The following is an 18,094-nucleotide window of genomic DNA, read 5'->3' as shown; positions in this document are numbered from 1 at the left end:
TTAACCCGCAACTGTCACGTCATATTTTCTGTAGATAATTTCACGAATAATATTTGTAATTAATCTTTCGCTTATCTTGTATATGATCCATCTGATCCAAGCTTTCAATTTTCTTATTTTAATCATTTTAAGTTCAACCAGAGAGTACTAGCCATACACACTTTCTACACGGGTGGAACCTGTTTTGTTCTGATTCGCACTTTGAGTTCTAAAATAATCTGCTCATGTTCATACACACTTTATAAATGCCATTTCGGTTTTTGTCATAACCACTTCTAATAATTTAAATCCTATTTTTGTTTTTTTTTTTTTTCAGAATCAGTTTGTAATAGTTCGCCTTCCGACCCAATCACTCCACTGAACTCCAAATCCTTCACCTTACCGAGCACATCACGGCGGCCTTCAACAGGGGACAGTTACAGTACACTGGTGCTGTCTTCCTGGACGTCGCAAAGGCCTTCGATATGGTTTGGCATGAAGGCCTACTGATGAAAATGCTCACCAACCAATATCCCATATCCTTTACCAAACTCATAAAATCCTACCTACACCACCGAAAATTCCGCATCCAAATCCAAGATTCCCTTTCCACCNTACGTGTGTGTGAGGGTGTGTACGTGTTAGTCGTGTGGGGATGCCCCCTTACGGGGGCGTACGTGTATTTTGGGTTATTTGTCTGTCTGGTATATTGGTTGTCGGGGGTCGCAATTTTAAAGAAATGTATTCTAAAGTAGTGCTAATAACTGATAAATAAGTAAAAACTTACCTGGGCATAACCCCGGGACAGGTACCTGTGACAAAGATGCCGACGGCCTCTATGCTTAAGCCGGGGATTAGGTCGGTGATTAAAAGGAAAGAAAGGGATTCTTTCCAGGTAGCCTTAATAAAGGCAGGTAGAATTTGCTCCTTGCACTACACTTTCACAAAACACGTGTGCTCTGGTCGGCTGCCCGCTAGGAACTGAAAGAATAAGCGAACGCTTATCAAGGTGGTACTTCAACCGCAGCTAACCTACGCCTCCACGGCGTGGGGTCACGCGGCAAAAAGCCACTTAAAGTCATTACAGGCTGTGGAAAACATAGCCCTCCGCACGGCCACCGACGCGCCCTGGTACGTAAGAAACACTGACATATTACGAGACTTACAATACACAAACGCTACACAGACAATAAGACAAAACGCGGAGAAACGATTTGACGTAGCCGCTAGACATGACAATCCCCTCCTCAGGCAAGCCGTTGACTACGTACCCGACGTGACCGACAAACACAAAAGACCTAGACACCAACTTTTTGACCCTGGGTGACCACCCCAATGACCCCCCCCCTGCCCGCTAACCTTTTCTGTTTCAGAGACAGCCAGGATCAAGAAACGAAGACAACGACACACACACACACACACACACACCCACACCCCCCATACCCTCCTTAACCCTCCCCGCCCGCGCTAGCCTAAGGGCCACCTTAGCAAAGCGCATCCCAGGCTGCATAGCCGCACTACCCTACCCAACCATACCACACATAAACATGACACTACCCCCGGGGTTTACACAGACGAGCCGGCGAAGCAAGAAGAGCGCCAGAAGAAAGGGCCCTAGCCGGCGGGGCCCAGCCAGGACAAAAGGAGGTCCCACAAAGCGCCTACACCGGCCGCATTTGCGGTCGGGGTAGACGACGGATGGGGCCCACCTACGAAGGCTGTCCAGGCCTACACGAGATGAGGCAGGATAAAGAGGGATAATCCCCCTCGATCCCAAATCATTGAGGCCAATTTCTAGCCATAGAATAATGGCGAGGCCAATTTCTAGCCATGGAATAATGGCAGTATGTAAATAGGAAATGGATTCCACAACGAATAAGTTCATAGTTATAACCTAATAAAATGTACATTAAATTGTAATGCTAGAGACAAATAAAGTAGACATAAATATACTTGCCTTAAAATTTATTTATGAAATATTTGAAACCTATAAAATAACACAAAAGTCAAATAACCGCAGTTTGATAACAAAATTACAAATAAAACAAATGTTGTTCAAATGTTCAAATGAATGTGTAAACACGAACGGCAATGTCAAAATTACCTTGTCTCGGAGCTTACTGCTTTCGCCGCTTGGTGCGCTTGCATCTTAAAAATTATCGCGGATTAAACTCAATATAAAATAAAATTGGTTATTTGCTTACTTCACTCGTATTTATTAAGCTATATTCATTTGGGACATATGGAACACTAGCGCCACCCCAACTTCTGCCATTTCTTGTACAAATTTTGTCAATTTTCCCGTATGAGTTCGTGCTCCTTATCTAGTCTCCCTGGTTAGTACTTTATTTTCTATGTAGGCAACCAATCTATGCCTACTGCTTTTAGCCAGGATCTTCATACTCGCACGGTAGTGAAAATCTATGGTAGCGAATCTGTTTCTGTTGTAATCACGTGATCGTCAACATCCAATTGTACTCAATCAAGGTTTAAAAAACTATTTTTGTAAAAGCCGTTAGACATTTTTAGATGCTATTTACCATTTATATTATCATTTTATTTATTCTAGTCTTCAGTAAGTACTAAAGTACTAAACAAATTATTAAAATACGATAACTTATACGAAATTTTTCGTTTTGTATCCGATAATTTTCATTTGTTTTTATCAATCTGGCAACACTGCCCTGGCCTATGGCGTTGTAGCTTTTAGCTTTTTCAGATAATGATAATAGTGAATTTATAAGTGATTGGCACGTTTACATATTTAATTTTATGTAGAAAGCTTATAGAATGCTGTGCCCAGAAGTTTGGAACTTCGAAGCACCAAACTCTACATTTAAATTTAAAAAAATATATGGGGGGCAAAATCTTGAGGCAGAAACAAGTATAAATACATTTTACTATAACCATTTGGTAAATTATTAAAATTGACATTTACTTTAATTTGTATACTTTACAATTAAATTGTAGGTGTCTGTCACTTTGCCGGATTCATTAAAGTTTCCTGAGAGTTTAACTGAGAAACTTATTCTTGACTGTGAATATTACAAGATTTGTGACTTGAATCCCAGTGATTTGTTAAATAGAAATTTTCTGAAATTTTTCATAAAAAGTGGTATGTATTAAAAATTACATTACTTAATTAGTTTTTATCTATAAATTTTATAGGAAAACTAACACTTTTAAGTAGCAATACCAGAATTGATTGCGACAACTGCATTGGTATTACCCCTGATGGTCAACTAATTTTAAGTGTAGACAAAGAAACATTTCAAAATTTGGGACTTGACGGGAAAAAATCACATTTTACAGGAAAAAATAAATATAGATATAGTAAGTAGAATCAATTTCTAAAAAAATACATATTTTGAAATATTTATAACAGAAATTAAGAAGTACAAATATAAAAACCACCTTAAAAATTTTGTGTTCTATTTGATATGTTGATGTAAGAAATAAATAATTGTTTTGTTGTCTTTTGAAAGAAATTTAACCGTGCGGTTTTAATTTCATGGCATATTGTAGCCTAATATTTGTCTCAATTCATTAGTTTAATCAAGATTTGTAGGATCACAGAGGCCAAGATCCTCGAATAAAGAATATGAATTAATACTTTATATTTATACAAGGTGGTCCTTTTAAGTCTGTTTCAATAATTCATTAGAACATTTTTAGAAAAAAGTTTCTATGAACTTGTGTTCTAAACACATTAATTTTCAAAGTATAGAATGGTTATATTTAAAAAATATATCGCATTTACCCATAATTGGTTAGTATTTGAAAATAGGTTGAAGTTTTTATAACCCTGTTGCCAACAGGGTTTACCGACTACATATGTTTAGAATAAAAGAATATGTAAATAAGATGTTTGGTATGACAACAGTGAATTTGAAAGAAGCCTGAAGTAACTTAATATGTTTAAAGAGAGCCAAAATTAAAACAAAACTAAAAATAAAATAAATAAAACAGTCATGTTTATGTATCCTTTAAACTATCAATTGAAGCTTCATGTATTTTAAAAATACTTTGAAATTGGAAATATAGTAAAAATGTCTTTAGATCGTTTAAGATTTTGTAGAACATCTACATCGTTGATCGTATGTGATATCTCCTATGTAGATATATCAAGTTGAAATAGTACAAAGGTTGTGAAGCTGAAATTTCTTCTATGTAGAATATATTTACATAGGAGCTATTTGGAGACGAATTTAATTCTTTTGCACATAAGAGATTTACAAAAACTCGGTTTATGCTGGGCTAGAATGATTACAATTTGTAAATAGAAGGTTTTATTAAATGATAAAAGGAATGGCGTATTTAGGATTTTTCTCCGGGTGGGGTCTGAAATTTTTTTTTTTACGACAAAATACTTTTGAATTCCGTATGGATGCTAAAGGATATAGCAGGTTTTATTTATGTAAAGATAAAAAAAAAATTGAGAATCGAGGATTTTATTACGAAAAAAGTGACTGAATATAGGAAAATATTCACTAAACAACACTTAGTGTATGTATGTATGTCGGAGGGTGGTGGAATTGTTTTTCCACCGCAGCACTTAGGCCTTATTAGGCCCCTTGTACACCCTCCTTCATTACTCGGGAACCTTTCTTCAAACCATCCTATTTACTACACGGGTGGCTTGGTGGCAAAGTCTCGTACAGTTTATGTATGACAGCATGGTCTTGAGTTACAGAGATTTCTTTACTTTGTTCTCATTACCATTTATCGGGTACCACACGCATGCGGCAAATGTTGGGCGACCCAGGTCTCTGGTAGGCTGCCACAGCCACGTCCCCGAGCCTGCCTTAGGTCACCCATCCAAATTCCAGCTTGAGTCCGTGATGCTGCCACAGCCACGTCCCCGAGCCTGCCTTAGGTCACCCATCCAAATTCCAGCCTGCGTCCGTGATGCTTGCCTCGGCAGATCGAAATCCACCGGCCAAGACACCCGGCTAGGCGGTCCACCGACAGTGTAGTATATTGATTATTTTTTGTATAATTCAGTTTTAGTGTAAGTACATCTACGACCTACCTATTTAGTTTACTAAATGATAAAACCTAAGAGTCGTCTTCTTAATATAATTTTACTGTAAAATTAACAATTAATCGAAGAGCCCGCACTATTTATATTCTCTCGTTTATTACTAGAGAGGCTAGCATCTCTGACTTAACGAAAGTAAGAGGAGTTCGAGATGGTGGTTTGATGGTTGGTTGTCGAAGTTCCGGAGATTTTGTTAAACTAAAGCAACTGGTTAGTGAAAAATTAGGGGACAATTACACAATTAAAGAGGTCCCAGCACTGAATCCTAGAGTCAAAATTGTTGGGCTGACTGAGAAGCTGGATGAGGATACTATTGTCAATTACATTAGGAACCAGAATATATTATTATATTGTTCATGAGGATAGTATTTTTTCTGTAATATCTGTTAATCAATCAAAAAAAAATAATAGAGTATATCATGCCGTGATTCAAACAGATGTAGGTACGTATCGTAACTTAATAGACAGTGCGAAAATATTTATTGGATATGATTACTGCAGCGTTTTTGATGCAATTGATTTGCGTAGATGTTACAAGTGCTGTGGTTATCATCACTTGGCGAGGCGGTGTTCATCTGATGTTGACATATGTCCATTATGCGCTAAAAATCACAGACTTGAGGATTGTCCAAAACCAACTACGTATTCCTGCATCAATTGCCTTAATTTTAACAAGAACAATAGAGACCCCGTCCGCGCCGACCATGCCGTGTGGGATAAAACCTGCCATGTTTACAGCTCGGCACTAAAAAGGTTTAAAGAGAATATCTTATCGGATAAATAGCAATTACCTTTTTCTGGCGTTGGTGTTTGTAAAAACGAGGCCCTATCTACTGATTTACCGACTTTCAATTTATATTATCAGAATGTCCGCGGGGTTCGGACTAAAACAATTGAATTACTGATGGGTTGTTCCGTGTGTCTATTCGACATAATCGCTCTCGCAGAAACTTGGTTGAACGATAATTTTCATAATAGTGAATTAATTAACACAAATCACTATGATGTTTTTCGTTCTGATCGTGATTCTATTCATACTAATTCTAGTAGAGGTGGGGGTGTTTTATTGGCTATTGCTAAGCATTTTAATGCTTGCAAATTTGATCATAAGCTGCGATACGAAATATTTCAGGATCTCTTCTCTATTGATATTATTTTCATAAAAGTTAACATTGCGAAAAATCGCAATTTATACATATTTGTAATCTACGTACCTCCTAAAACAACAACGGATACTTATGAAAAGCTATTTTTTGCTTTTGAATCTATGTACGTGATATATGATTCCGATATTGTTGTGGTGGGCGACTTTAATTTGCCTAATTATATTAATAATACCACTCTTACTGAACAATCTCCACTTCATTTACTAAATAAATTTATAAACTTTTATGACTTCCATCAAAACAATATTCTAAATCACAATAACAGGATTCTTGACCTCGTTCTCTCTAATGTCAGATGTTCCGTTTTCCACTCTTCTGACGTGTTGTTGCCGGAGGATCCTCATCATCCTGCTTTACTAATAGACTTCTTTGTTCCCAATAATGTTAAGAGAATAAGAACACAACTAAGTTCAAATATTAATTTTAGGAAAGCGAACTTCCCTGCCTTGTATCACGAACTTACTTTGACTGACTGGTCCTTCATGGAAAAAATCACATCTGTCAACGATCTTGTTTCTCAGTTTTATGAAACCTTAAACTCCATTCTTCTGAAATATGTTCCCAAAAAGATACCTTCAAAAAGATCCTACCCACCCTGGTTTAACAGAGACCTAATTGTTGCCATTAATGAAAAAGCGAGGGCATGGAAGAAGTACCGTTCCACTTCAAATGCTGAGGATCATATAAATTTCCAACGTTTGCGATCAGCTGTAAAAAACAAAAGTAAACTGGCCTACAACACATATATCGCTGATATTGAACATCAATTAAAACACAGTCCAAATAAATTTTGGACTTTTGTTAACGCTAAGAAAGGTAATGTAACCATCCCAAATATCATGACATACGACAACATGTCGTTAAATGATACTAAACAAATTGCCGATTCCTTTGCTGACTACTTTGCTTCCTCATTCGTAAACAGTGACAATAGTGATCCTTTGAGCAGCACCAATTTTAATTTTAATACCAATGCTCTTTCTGATGTAATTTTCTCACACAACGATGTACTTAATTCCATAAAAAAACTAAAACCTAAAATGACCATGGGTCCCGATCTCATACCTGCCTTTCTTATCAAAGATTGTGCTACTGTGTTTGCCAAGCCTCTTCTTATAATATTCAACCGAATACTGTCCACTCATACATTTCCCGATCGTTGGAAAACTTCGAAAATCGGTCCCATATATAAAAAAGATAACAGGAATGACATAAAGAATTATAGACCAATCGCAATACTATGTAATTTCGGTAAAATTTTTGAAACAGCCCTACATAATATTTTGTCATTTCACCTTAGAAATATTATCCTACCGGAGCAGCATGGTTTTGTTGAAGGGCGTTCCACGGTTACCAATTTGGCGTGCATGGCGCAGTATATCCATGAGGTGATTGATAGGGGAGGTCAGGTGGACGTCTTATACACGGATTTTTCGAAGGCTTTCGACCGTCTTGACCACGGTTTATTATTGTCGAAACTAGATTCCGCGGGGTTGGGTTCTTCATTGTTGGAGCTCATGACCTCTTATCTGACAGAACTCAGTTTGTCCAGATTATGGGAGAAAGGTCAATGGAATTTGCTCAATCCTCAGGGGTTCCACAAGGTTCTGTCCTGGGGCCCTTGTTGTTTGCGATTTTTATCAATGATATAGCATTGGATCTGGATGTGCGTTTCCTATTATATGCGGATGATATGAAGATGTTTTGTCCCATAGCCAATGAACGTGATGCACGTAATCTGCAGAGAAATTTGGATTTGGTAAACTCCTGGTGCGCTGACAATAGATTACCTTTTAATGTGGCAAAATGTAATGTCATGTCCTTCAGTCGGCAGTTGAGGCAAATTTCGTATGACTACCGATTACACGGGTCCAGCCTAGATCGGCCAAATGTTATTAAAGACCTAGGAGTCTATTTCGATCCAAAGCTTTCTTTCAGGCAGCATATGGATTTTATAGTTAAATCTGCCTACAAGAACCTGGGTTTTGTCGTGCGGAATATGGCGGGTTTTCGGAATCCTAACACTTTTAAACTGCTATACGGTGCACTGGTCAGATCTAGACTGGAGTATGCGTCTTTGGTTTGGACTCCTATTTATTCTATTCATGTGTCATGCTTAGAAAGAGTTCAACGTCGATTTTTTAAACTAGCGGTGTTCGCGCTTGATGGTCACTACCCGCCGAGGGGCTTCCCGCAGGAGGCATTTTTCGAACGCTTCAACATGTGCAGTCTCGCAGAACGCCGAAAAATGTATTCTGTTATATTTTTGTTTAAATTGCTCAATAATTTAATAAAATGTGAGAACTTGTTGAGGCTAGTAGATTTTCATGTTCCTCGAGTGAATGCTAGAAATAGGCATCTTTTGGAATTAAAAAAAGGTCGAACAATTTGTACAAAGCAGCGCCTGTTCATCAGATGTGTGCCAGCTACCTAGAAGTTGAATCACGGTTAGATTTATTCTGTTCTACCATCAGTTGTATTAAGCAGGTTTATAATGTACGCAACTGATTTTATTTTGTGACTTTTATTGTACTTTAGTTTTGTCTATTGTCTGTTTTTAATTAGTGACTGTTATTTTTTCTTTTTTAATGTTTTTTAACTTTTATGTATGTATCTTTGACACTCTTCTTTGTTGTTTCTTTTGTTTTACATCATTTTGATGACTGACTTCTTGCTTCTTCTCCTTATCCTGTAACTGGGCTTTATCGCTCGTTGGATATTGTACTGATAAATAAATAAAAAATAAATAAATTAACTGATGTACTGTACGATCGCGACTGTCTCACTAAAAGGGCGCCATATTCTTTATATAGTGTTTTCCGCAAAGACAAATAATTTCAAACATTTAATAACTGAATAATCTAAAGCTTATCAAATAATAGGAATGTTATGTCATGCCATCTGAGTATTTTCAAAGACGCCCCAGTAAAACGAATAAACAGGTGCAAAGAACGATCAAACCGTCAAGGTTTTAGGTACTGAAATCTACGAAAATACTAACTTTTTTATATATAACTACATGTAAATATTCTTATAACGTTTACTTGCTTAGTCCTACATATAAAATTGTTTACTTTTATTTATAAGTACGTGAAAATAATTAATGTGGGGTCAGGATAACAGCAAACGCATGTTTTACAAACGCTTTTTTTTAGTTATTATTTTATTTGAGTAAATTTAAATGGTAACAATGAATAAACAGAACATCAAGATTTCAGTACCTAAAAACGCCAGAAATTTCACTATTTCTCGGTCAGGGATATGGCCACCTTAATAGATGCAGTGTTACGCTGCATCGGACCTCGAATGGCCCTGAATGCTCCGAACCGCAGCGGGGGGATCCAGACCCCCTGGAACAGGGGGGAACACTGTTAAAGTAGCCACTCTAATTTTCTATCATTATACGGGGTGTTTCAAAAAACCAAGATTACTTTTTCATATCAACATGGGTCTGATTTTGCTTTGCTCCTTAGCTACAGGGTGTCGAAATTTTAAAATAGAATGTTTTCCAAAAATCTAGATTTTCACTTGAGGGAATCAAATGAAATTTAGATGACTAACTATTTACAACCGAATACACATTCCTAGGTATTATGTTGAACATGAATTACAAGATTCTAATTTAAATGTGATCAGAAATTTAAATTTTGGGACACTCAATATTTCCTATAAAATATTATATTATGTTTATCGAGTTGTTTATTGTAAGTACGTATACAATTCATAATTAATTCTAGATAAATAAATAATTGTTTATATTACATTTAAAATACTGAAAACTCGACGGAAAACGAAAAAATAGTAAGTCAATTTTTTATCAAAATTGAGCTAGAATTTAAACCCATGTAATTATAAATTATAAATCTTAACGAATAACCAATTTTTTCTCTGATTAAACCCAAGGGCTTTCAAGTAACTCTGGTCCTGTAATTCATTTTCAACATAATAATACCTAGGAATTGTATTCAGTTGTAAATAGTTAGTTGTCCAAATTTCAATTAATTCCGTCAAGTGGAAATCTAGATCTTTGAAAAAAACTAATTTTATTTTTAAACTTTGACACCCTGTAGCTACGGAACGAAGCGAAATAGGACCCATGTTGATACGAAAAAATAATCTTGTTTTTAGGTTAGGAATCTGCCCCCAAACGTTGGCCCATGTTTTCTAAAACACCCTGTATAATAAACAGTGTGTATGAAAATTACTTAATTTTTAAAAGAAGTTACAAAATTTTTAGGATTACTGTATAATAATTACTCAGGTCACTCGTTTATAATAGTTCTTTTTAAAATTATTGTATTTGCAACAATATTTTTTATTTTTTAAATAAATCTGGTCATAACATTCCATGTTTATGCCAGATTGACATGTTTTCCTTAAAGTCACGGGAAAACTTACCACTGTTGAATTTTCCTCGTAATTAGTTCTTGGGAGACTCGTTAAACTTAAGCTGCATGCAAAGTTATAGCTTGCTGGTAATCATTTTTTTCTTTGTCCGTGGGCTGCTGGACTATTACCTTTTTAAAGACATTTATCCAATTTACAAAATATTCAGTTATGTCGAAATTCTGCGGTTGTTGGTGATCCCAACATGTTCACCATTGGTTGCCAGGTTTTTGGATCAATGCAGTAAATTTTTATTAATAATTAATTATGTTATTACACTGTTTCATCAATATACATCAAACATTTTAAAATATAAATATGAAAAATGTATAAATAAATGTGATATTTTTTCTTAATTTCAAGAGTCTGTATCTCCAAATTAAACATATTTTGTTTTCTATCACCTGGATATGAACAGAAAAAATAGCATTTCCAACTGGAGATTCAATATATTTTTTTATTTCTGTATGCGCTACAAAAAAGTTACGTTTTAAATTATTAAAAATTTACTATGATTGAAAAAATTGTATTCAAGCTAAAAGCAACATTACTGCATTCAAATGATAATTGTCAAAAGGGGGAAAGATAGTTATGTGATTTGTTGTGCATATGTGAATATATTGTTTTTACAAAATGTCATGTAGGTACTTAAAAAAAATCCTAGGTGTAGAAATTACATAAATTACGAAAGGTGCTGGTAATAGAAATGTAGAATTACAAGTACAGCAAAATCTCTATAATCCAGCACTTCATTACACCGGTACGTCCAGTAATCCGGCGTAATGAAGATTATTTTACAAAAACATAAAAACATTACAATATACATATATATGCACACACAAATGTAATATGTATGTATCTATGTACCAAACTCTTTGTTAATAAACAATTAAAAGTAACGTTTTTTTAATTTAATATTGTTTACATTATACATATTTCATTAATTCGAATTTTCCAGTACTCCCGCACTCTTAAGATTTTAATGGTGCCGGATTAATGAGATTTTACTATATAGTTTTGTAAGAACTAAGTATATCAAATTTTGTGAAAAAAATTTAAATGTTCTTGAAAATGGAATTTAAAATATTTATTTTTTTGCTTATTTCTACCTGAGAATGTTTTCTACATACATAGCAAAAATATTATTTTGTTACTAATGTAATTTTCCAAATTCACAGTTGTTCTGTCCCAATCATTCTAGGATTGACATCCTGTATAAATATAATTTTTGGAATTCAAATAAAGGAGATACTGTAATTTCAAAGTTTGCAAGTTCTATATAAACTGTTATAAATATTTCAAAAAAACAATTCTGCATACAAAATATTATTATGTAATATATATTTATTATCTAGTCGTATTTCCAAATCAGAAGTAATGGTGGTGTTTGAGCACTATTAACACCATCAATTTTTTCAGAAAATGCCTAAACATCGAGATGTACCATCTCTACAGAAACTATCCCTTAAAAGCATTGGGTCACTAGTAGTATACATGGCACCCTTTATTATAACCAAAATACAAGTGTATCATGAGCCTCAAAAAATAATTACTAGCCTACAGCAAAGTCTTGATTGGTTAAATAAGTTACTGGTTTCACATGTTCCTTATTATCTATATGATACAATGGCTGTGGAAGTATTGAAGTCTGTTAAAACTTTAATAGAGAAAACAAAAAAGACATATTACCCACATACTTCAATGTCTGCATTTTTAACGGAAATGAATGTAGTAGTTAGTTTGACTGAAGTAGTGCTCAATTCTCATTTAAAACAGATAGATTTTTCAGAATGGCCAAAAATTATGAGATATGTTCTTTATAAAAAGTTACATAATATGACTGGCCTGGAGAATTTGAACTTGGGATCTTGTTCTGGTGGTTGGAGAACTAGTGAATATGATAAAAGTTTGTTAGAGGGAATATCTACAATGAAATATTTAAAATCTTTGTGCTTGTGTTTTGATAGCACTGATATAATAGTCCAGACAGTGGGAGAAAACTGTCCTAATATTCAATGCTTAGATCTGACTTCTTCTAGATCAGTTACGGATCGCAGTATACCATTTTTACTAAAATGTAAAAATTTGAAAGAACTTCAGTTACACAGAACATCTGTTAGTATCGAAGGCCTTGCACAACTGATTATAGGCTTACCTAAATTACAAGATACCGGTCGATGTGATGAATTTGGAGGTGTTATAAAATATCTATATCAGCATCACCAGAATCGTGGCCCATTTGGTCTCAGAAAAGTACAAACTCGTGATTTATCTACTGAGAATTTGAGATTATTTGTTGATATGTTTCCTAAAGTTGAATATATCAGTTTATTTCATGAAGAACAAATATCAGATTTAACTGTATTAATTTCACTGGATAATTTAAGGGAGTTAAAATTGTTGTCGTGTGCATTTTATGGGGATTATTTAAAGCAACTTTTAGAGGTCAGAGGATATAATATCACTAGTTTGCATTTAGAACACGTAGAGGAAATGGATTTTAAAGTTTTAGTAGATATAAGTCAATTTTGCCCAAAGCTGAAAAGTTTAGTTTTTTACAACTGTGATTTTATGAATAACTCCTCAATTCCACCACAAAGATATAAATTACAACCTTTTCTAAACTTGGAAAGAATATTTTGGGTTGTAGATAGTGCTATAAGTCATTTAGAATTTATTTTAATGCATGCTTTAAATATTCGCTACATACATTTAGGATCATCCACTGGGATCACTCATTCAACTATGGTAAATGTATTAAATGTAAACCCTATGAAACAACTTGAAGAATTTAGGGTACTATATAGTAGCGATATGAATATGAGAACTGTGGAACTGCTACTAGCTAGTTGTACAAATTTAAAAGTTCTTTCAGAATTAGAAAGTTGGCAAGGAATAATGATGGAAGAACTAAAAGGTTTTAAAGAATATATTTATTCTAGTAATTTTGATTTGGATATACGACCTACTTTATCATTTTCTACATAGTGTGTTTATTTATGAGGGTATTGTCTGAAGTTTTTATTAATTTAAATGGAGGAAGCAATTGCATATATCCTCTTCAATGTACTACATGAAAAATTTATCTTGCAATTATTGCTGTACTGAACTTATATATTGCTTCAAAGTGTTAGCCACCTATTTATTAATTTGTTGTAATGAAACATTTAATTTGGTTAAATATTTTGCAACATTTATAATACTTGTGTTACACATTGTCTGGTTTATTGTCAAATTTAATATTTAAATATATACATGTATATTGATATAAATATATTTTCTTTATTTTATTTTTAAGTTACAATCACATAACAACATAATAATTGTTATTATAACTTATGTTTCTAGATAAGTTTATGCTAATGCCTGTTTTAAATTTTTTTTTTAATTTCAAATGGATAATAAGTGGGTAAGTGTTGTTGATGTGATTGTATAATAAAAAGTGTTTTTCTAACTTGTTTGCCAATATTTTAGTTATTAAGATTAATTTAAAAGAAGATTTTTTGGAACCAGGGAAACCCAAGTATGAGAAAATAAAATCACGTTTGCACACACTGGGTAAATTCACAGTTATCATTTTATGGGAACCTAGTATACAAGATATTTGTCCTTCTTCTGTGGCCAAATATTTTTCAGATATAGGTTATAAAGTCAATATTAGTTTTCCAAGTTTTACTTCAAATACAATATATTCTGTAAGTGTTCCAAAAGCACCTTTTACTAGAAATGATGAAGAAGATATGGTTGAGTTTACTGAATGGTTAGGAATGATATCTCTTGATGGTGATTTGGGGACAAATCAGTCAGAAAATTATCATACAAGTTATGTAACCCTAGAGCCTAATGAGAAATTAGGGCAAGTTAAATTCTTGCAATGGAGAGGATTTTTTACTGTTACAAAAATAAAGGAGTTATTACATGAATTAATGTAAGTAATGTAAAACTACATAAATACGTATGTATGCAAATTTAGGAAACAAAAACTTTTGTACAGAAATTACTTCAATTTGATTAAAAAACAATTCTTTTGAATATACGCTCTCGGCTTAGTTTCAGTACTTCGTACTTCTATATTTTTCCTGTGTCTTTAAAGTTCTTTAATTTTATTGACACCAGTAATTTCAGTTTAACCATTTTTTTTTTCCTTTGAGAAATTGCAATTTACATACATGGACTACCACATTTTCATGCGATCAATATAAGCAGATTTAACTAACTTTCCTATATCCTAATTGACAATTTTTTTTTTTCAAATAACTGAAATGTCTTGTAAGTTTTAGTTGAAATATGCTACATTAATATTTCCATAATAGATGTCTTTATCACACAGTAATGAGGTAATTGGACTAATTGAACTGTGAAAAATACCCCCTCCCTTGAACTAATTTGCTCATAATTTTGTCGAGGGATCATGATCACGTTATATCTTCTTATTGTCTTAAAAATGAAGGGCTTATGAAAAATGTTTCCCCCTTGTGAAATTGTTGTAATAGTTTTGGATTAATTAATTGGTTTTGTTAGGTCATTACTAATTCATTTACAATTCAAACTTGAAATAATTGTTATTTCAAAAGTATTTTGTTTGATAACAGAAGCATAGTACATTCTAATTTACAGTAGCTTGTAATGTTATCCAAAACGCATTAGTAATCTAATAAAGAAAATTAATCAACCTAAAACAGTTACAAATACAGAATTTTTTCAGGAGGGAAAAATTTTAATAAACTCTTCATCTTTAAGAAATAGAAGCTGTAGCATGACTCCCCAATAAAATTATGATTAGTGAAGAGAGAGGATAGATATTTTTCAGTTTTTAATTTTCTTCATTTACTATGTCAAAGTGACATCTGTATGGAAGTAGGTACCTATGTCTGATTTTTTTTTTGCATCATATGTTAAATTGCTTATTTTTCTTATGAAGATAGTGAATTTGAGCGTTTTGCCATTGAAATTAAATAATGTTGTAATTTATTATTACTGTACAAATATGTAATTGTAAATATCTGTTCGCAATTACTAATTTTTGAATGCTTTGACAAATATTTCTTATACTATATTTCCAGTTACTCAGGGTTTTTACCTTCAAATTCTTTATAACTGAACCGATTGACGTGAACATTTTGACTGAATGTGGGGAATGCCTCAAGGAACACAACTTATATAGTGCCGAAGTGTGCTTTTGCCCTGGGGGTGGTTCCCACCCCTTCTTGGAAGTGGAAATTTTTACGCCCAAAATAACCACAGGAATCGATAGAGGTGTCAATTTTAAGTAACAAATGTTATATAAAGTTTTTTAAATAATCCAATACTTTCCGAGTAATTCGTCATTGAAAATGTTGATTTTTTACTGAAAAAGTGCTTGTTTTCGGACAGTTTTTTGCAAATAACTCTGAAACCATTGGATTTAACGAAAAAGTTGTAATGAACAAAAAGAAAAGTAATGAAATAACAAATCTAATGGCATTATTTTGTTTTTCTCTAATTGCAATATAAACCGAGTTATGGATTTTTAAACATTATTATAAGTTAGCTAAAAACTAAATTGGAACCAGTTAACGTTAAATAACGCCAAAACCATAAATATTAGGAAAAAAACTATTTGCACCTTTTTTAAAGTACTTTGAAAAACCTTTAATATGAGCTGTTTTAAAAGTCTTTAGAATCAAAATTAACGGAAATATGATCGAAATAACATGATAGTCTAATTTTTTTTAAGAAAAAATTAAACAAATCAGTGCCTTTGGCGACAGAATTAAAATTAAATGCAATCCATTTACAGATTTCTTCATTTATGTTCTAAGAATGTGCTCTGGGTCTTTGGCTTACTTATAAAGCATGATTTCGAAAAAAAACTTAATTTTTAAAATGTAAATTTTTCCAATTTTTTAAAAAAAATCGATTTTTACGTTGTAACTTAAAATTAAAGGGTGTACGGAAAAAATACAAGAGTAAAAAAATTTAGCTTTATTTTTGCTGAAGATTTTGCTTTATTTTTTATTCCTCTAAAATTAATATTAATCGAGATATCGCCATTTTAAGTTATCATATGAATGAGAGAACCACCCTTTTTGAAGGGCTTAAAAAAAATAAACAGGTGTATAGGTGATAATTTTAGGAAAATTTAGGTCAAACAAGAATTTTGAAGCATTGAAATCTTTTTTGCATATATGCGTATTTAGTATGTGTATATTCGAATAAACCAGTACTGTATTATAATACACACTATACTACACATACGCACACACACCATACACACACACAATAATAATAATAAGTGAATAGCACTGACGACGAATAATCATTTACATATAATTATAATGTTTTTTTTGTCTATTATTATTAAAAAGAAAAATAAAAATTTATAAATGTAAGGGGTAATTTTTAAGGGTTGAAAAGTTGCAATCAATTCAAAATTATTTTATAAGAAGGGAATAAATGTTTATTTAATACGAATGCACATTTAAAATGTTTCTACTCTTTCAATAATATTTTTTCATTTTATTTTCGAAAGAAGGGGTATTTTTTCAAGGATTGAAAAGTTACAATCAATAAAAAAGATTTTTAAATCAAGAAATCAATTTTTATTTTATTTTCATCCAAAGAGGTGGTTTTTAAAAGTTTTTCTGGGTTGAAAATTTGGAACACATTCATTTTCATGTTGGATAGCACATCAAATTACCCATACTGCATAAATAAAAAGGATTTGATTACATAAAATGCTTAAATTTGTATTTTTTTTTCCAATAAGGGGTGGTTTTCACCCCTTAAGAACAAAAAGCACACCTAGCGCATATATAAGTTTTGATGAGCCTAATTCTAAATTTTGAGAAAAATCGATGGTTATAAAAAATTCGGAGGTATTACTATATTTTCAGCTACAGTAACTGGGCTATTTGTAATACACTGACACTAATATTAAACTTATGAGTAAGCCCCAGATGGATTAGTTGCAACAAAATGTTGGATGTCTAGAAGTACCAAATGTTCATTCATAATTAGTCGTGATTTTGTATATTGTTTTTCATGTAAAAATTACAACTATGTTCTTTCCACAACTTACACATAACAATGCTTCATAAATTATAACAAAATTTTATATCTTCTTTAATTTTTTAATGTAGGTAATTTAATATTTAATTTTACGTGGAAAGTAATCTTTTGTTTACTCTTAAGAAAATGGAAGTTATTGCTGATAGATAGTACAAATTATTTTACACATAGTTTTATGCTAAAGGATTCTAAAAAATTTTTTTTTAGACAATATGCCACATTAATTAATAAACCATGGATATCAATTTATGTCCAAGGATTCTCGGATTCTCCAGTTGCTTGGGGTTCTGATGAACATCATTACTATATAAATGGTGACAACGCATATTTAGCAATTTTTAACGAAACAAACTATTTGTTGTGTACTCAAACATGTTCTAAAAAACGATACAAATAAATAAATGCATATATTACCTACTTATATCTTAATAAAAATTAAAAATAAATATTAAAATTTTTATGGTTTTATTTA

At 32.7% G+C, this 18,094-nt stretch overlaps 1 protein-coding gene across 3 annotated transcripts; it reads left to right on the top strand.

Moving 5' to 3' along the window:
- Positions 1 to 2,534: 2,534 nt before the first annotated feature.
- Positions 2,535 to 18,035, top strand: LOC108911880 (ribonuclease P protein subunit p40). 3 transcript variants are annotated; one of them, XM_018716948.1, is made up of 5 exons: positions 2,542 to 2,892; positions 2,950 to 3,094; positions 3,148 to 3,312; positions 14,047 to 14,500; positions 17,830 to 18,035. In XM_018716948.1, exons 1-5 carry the CDS (start codon positions 2,770 to 2,772, stop codon positions 18,017 to 18,019), a joined length of 1,077 nt encoding a protein of 358 aa, XP_018572464.1. In that variant the 5' UTR covers positions 2,542 to 2,769; the 3' UTR covers positions 18,020 to 18,035. The 3 variants fall into 3 exon arrangements, with proteins under 3 accessions (XP_018572465.1, XP_018572464.1, XP_018572463.1); XM_018716949.1 differs by lacking the exons at positions 14,047 to 14,500; positions 17,830 to 18,035 and adding an exon at positions 11,992 to 12,083 and having other exon boundaries at positions 2,535 to 2,892; XM_018716947.2 differs by lacking the exons at positions 2,542 to 2,892; positions 2,950 to 3,094; positions 17,830 to 18,035 and having other exon boundaries at positions 3,222 to 3,312; positions 11,992 to 14,144.
- The last annotated feature ends 59 nt before the right edge of the window (positions 18,036 to 18,094 follow it).

The sequence above is a fragment of the Anoplophora glabripennis genome, unplaced genomic scaffold (assembly GCF_000390285.2).
Source record: "Anoplophora glabripennis isolate ALB-LARVAE unplaced genomic scaffold, Agla_2.0 scaffold539, whole genome shotgun sequence".
Lineage (NCBI taxonomy): Eukaryota > Metazoa > Arthropoda > Insecta > Coleoptera > Cerambycidae > Anoplophora > Anoplophora glabripennis.
This window is presented reverse-complemented; position numbering and strand designations above follow the sequence as displayed.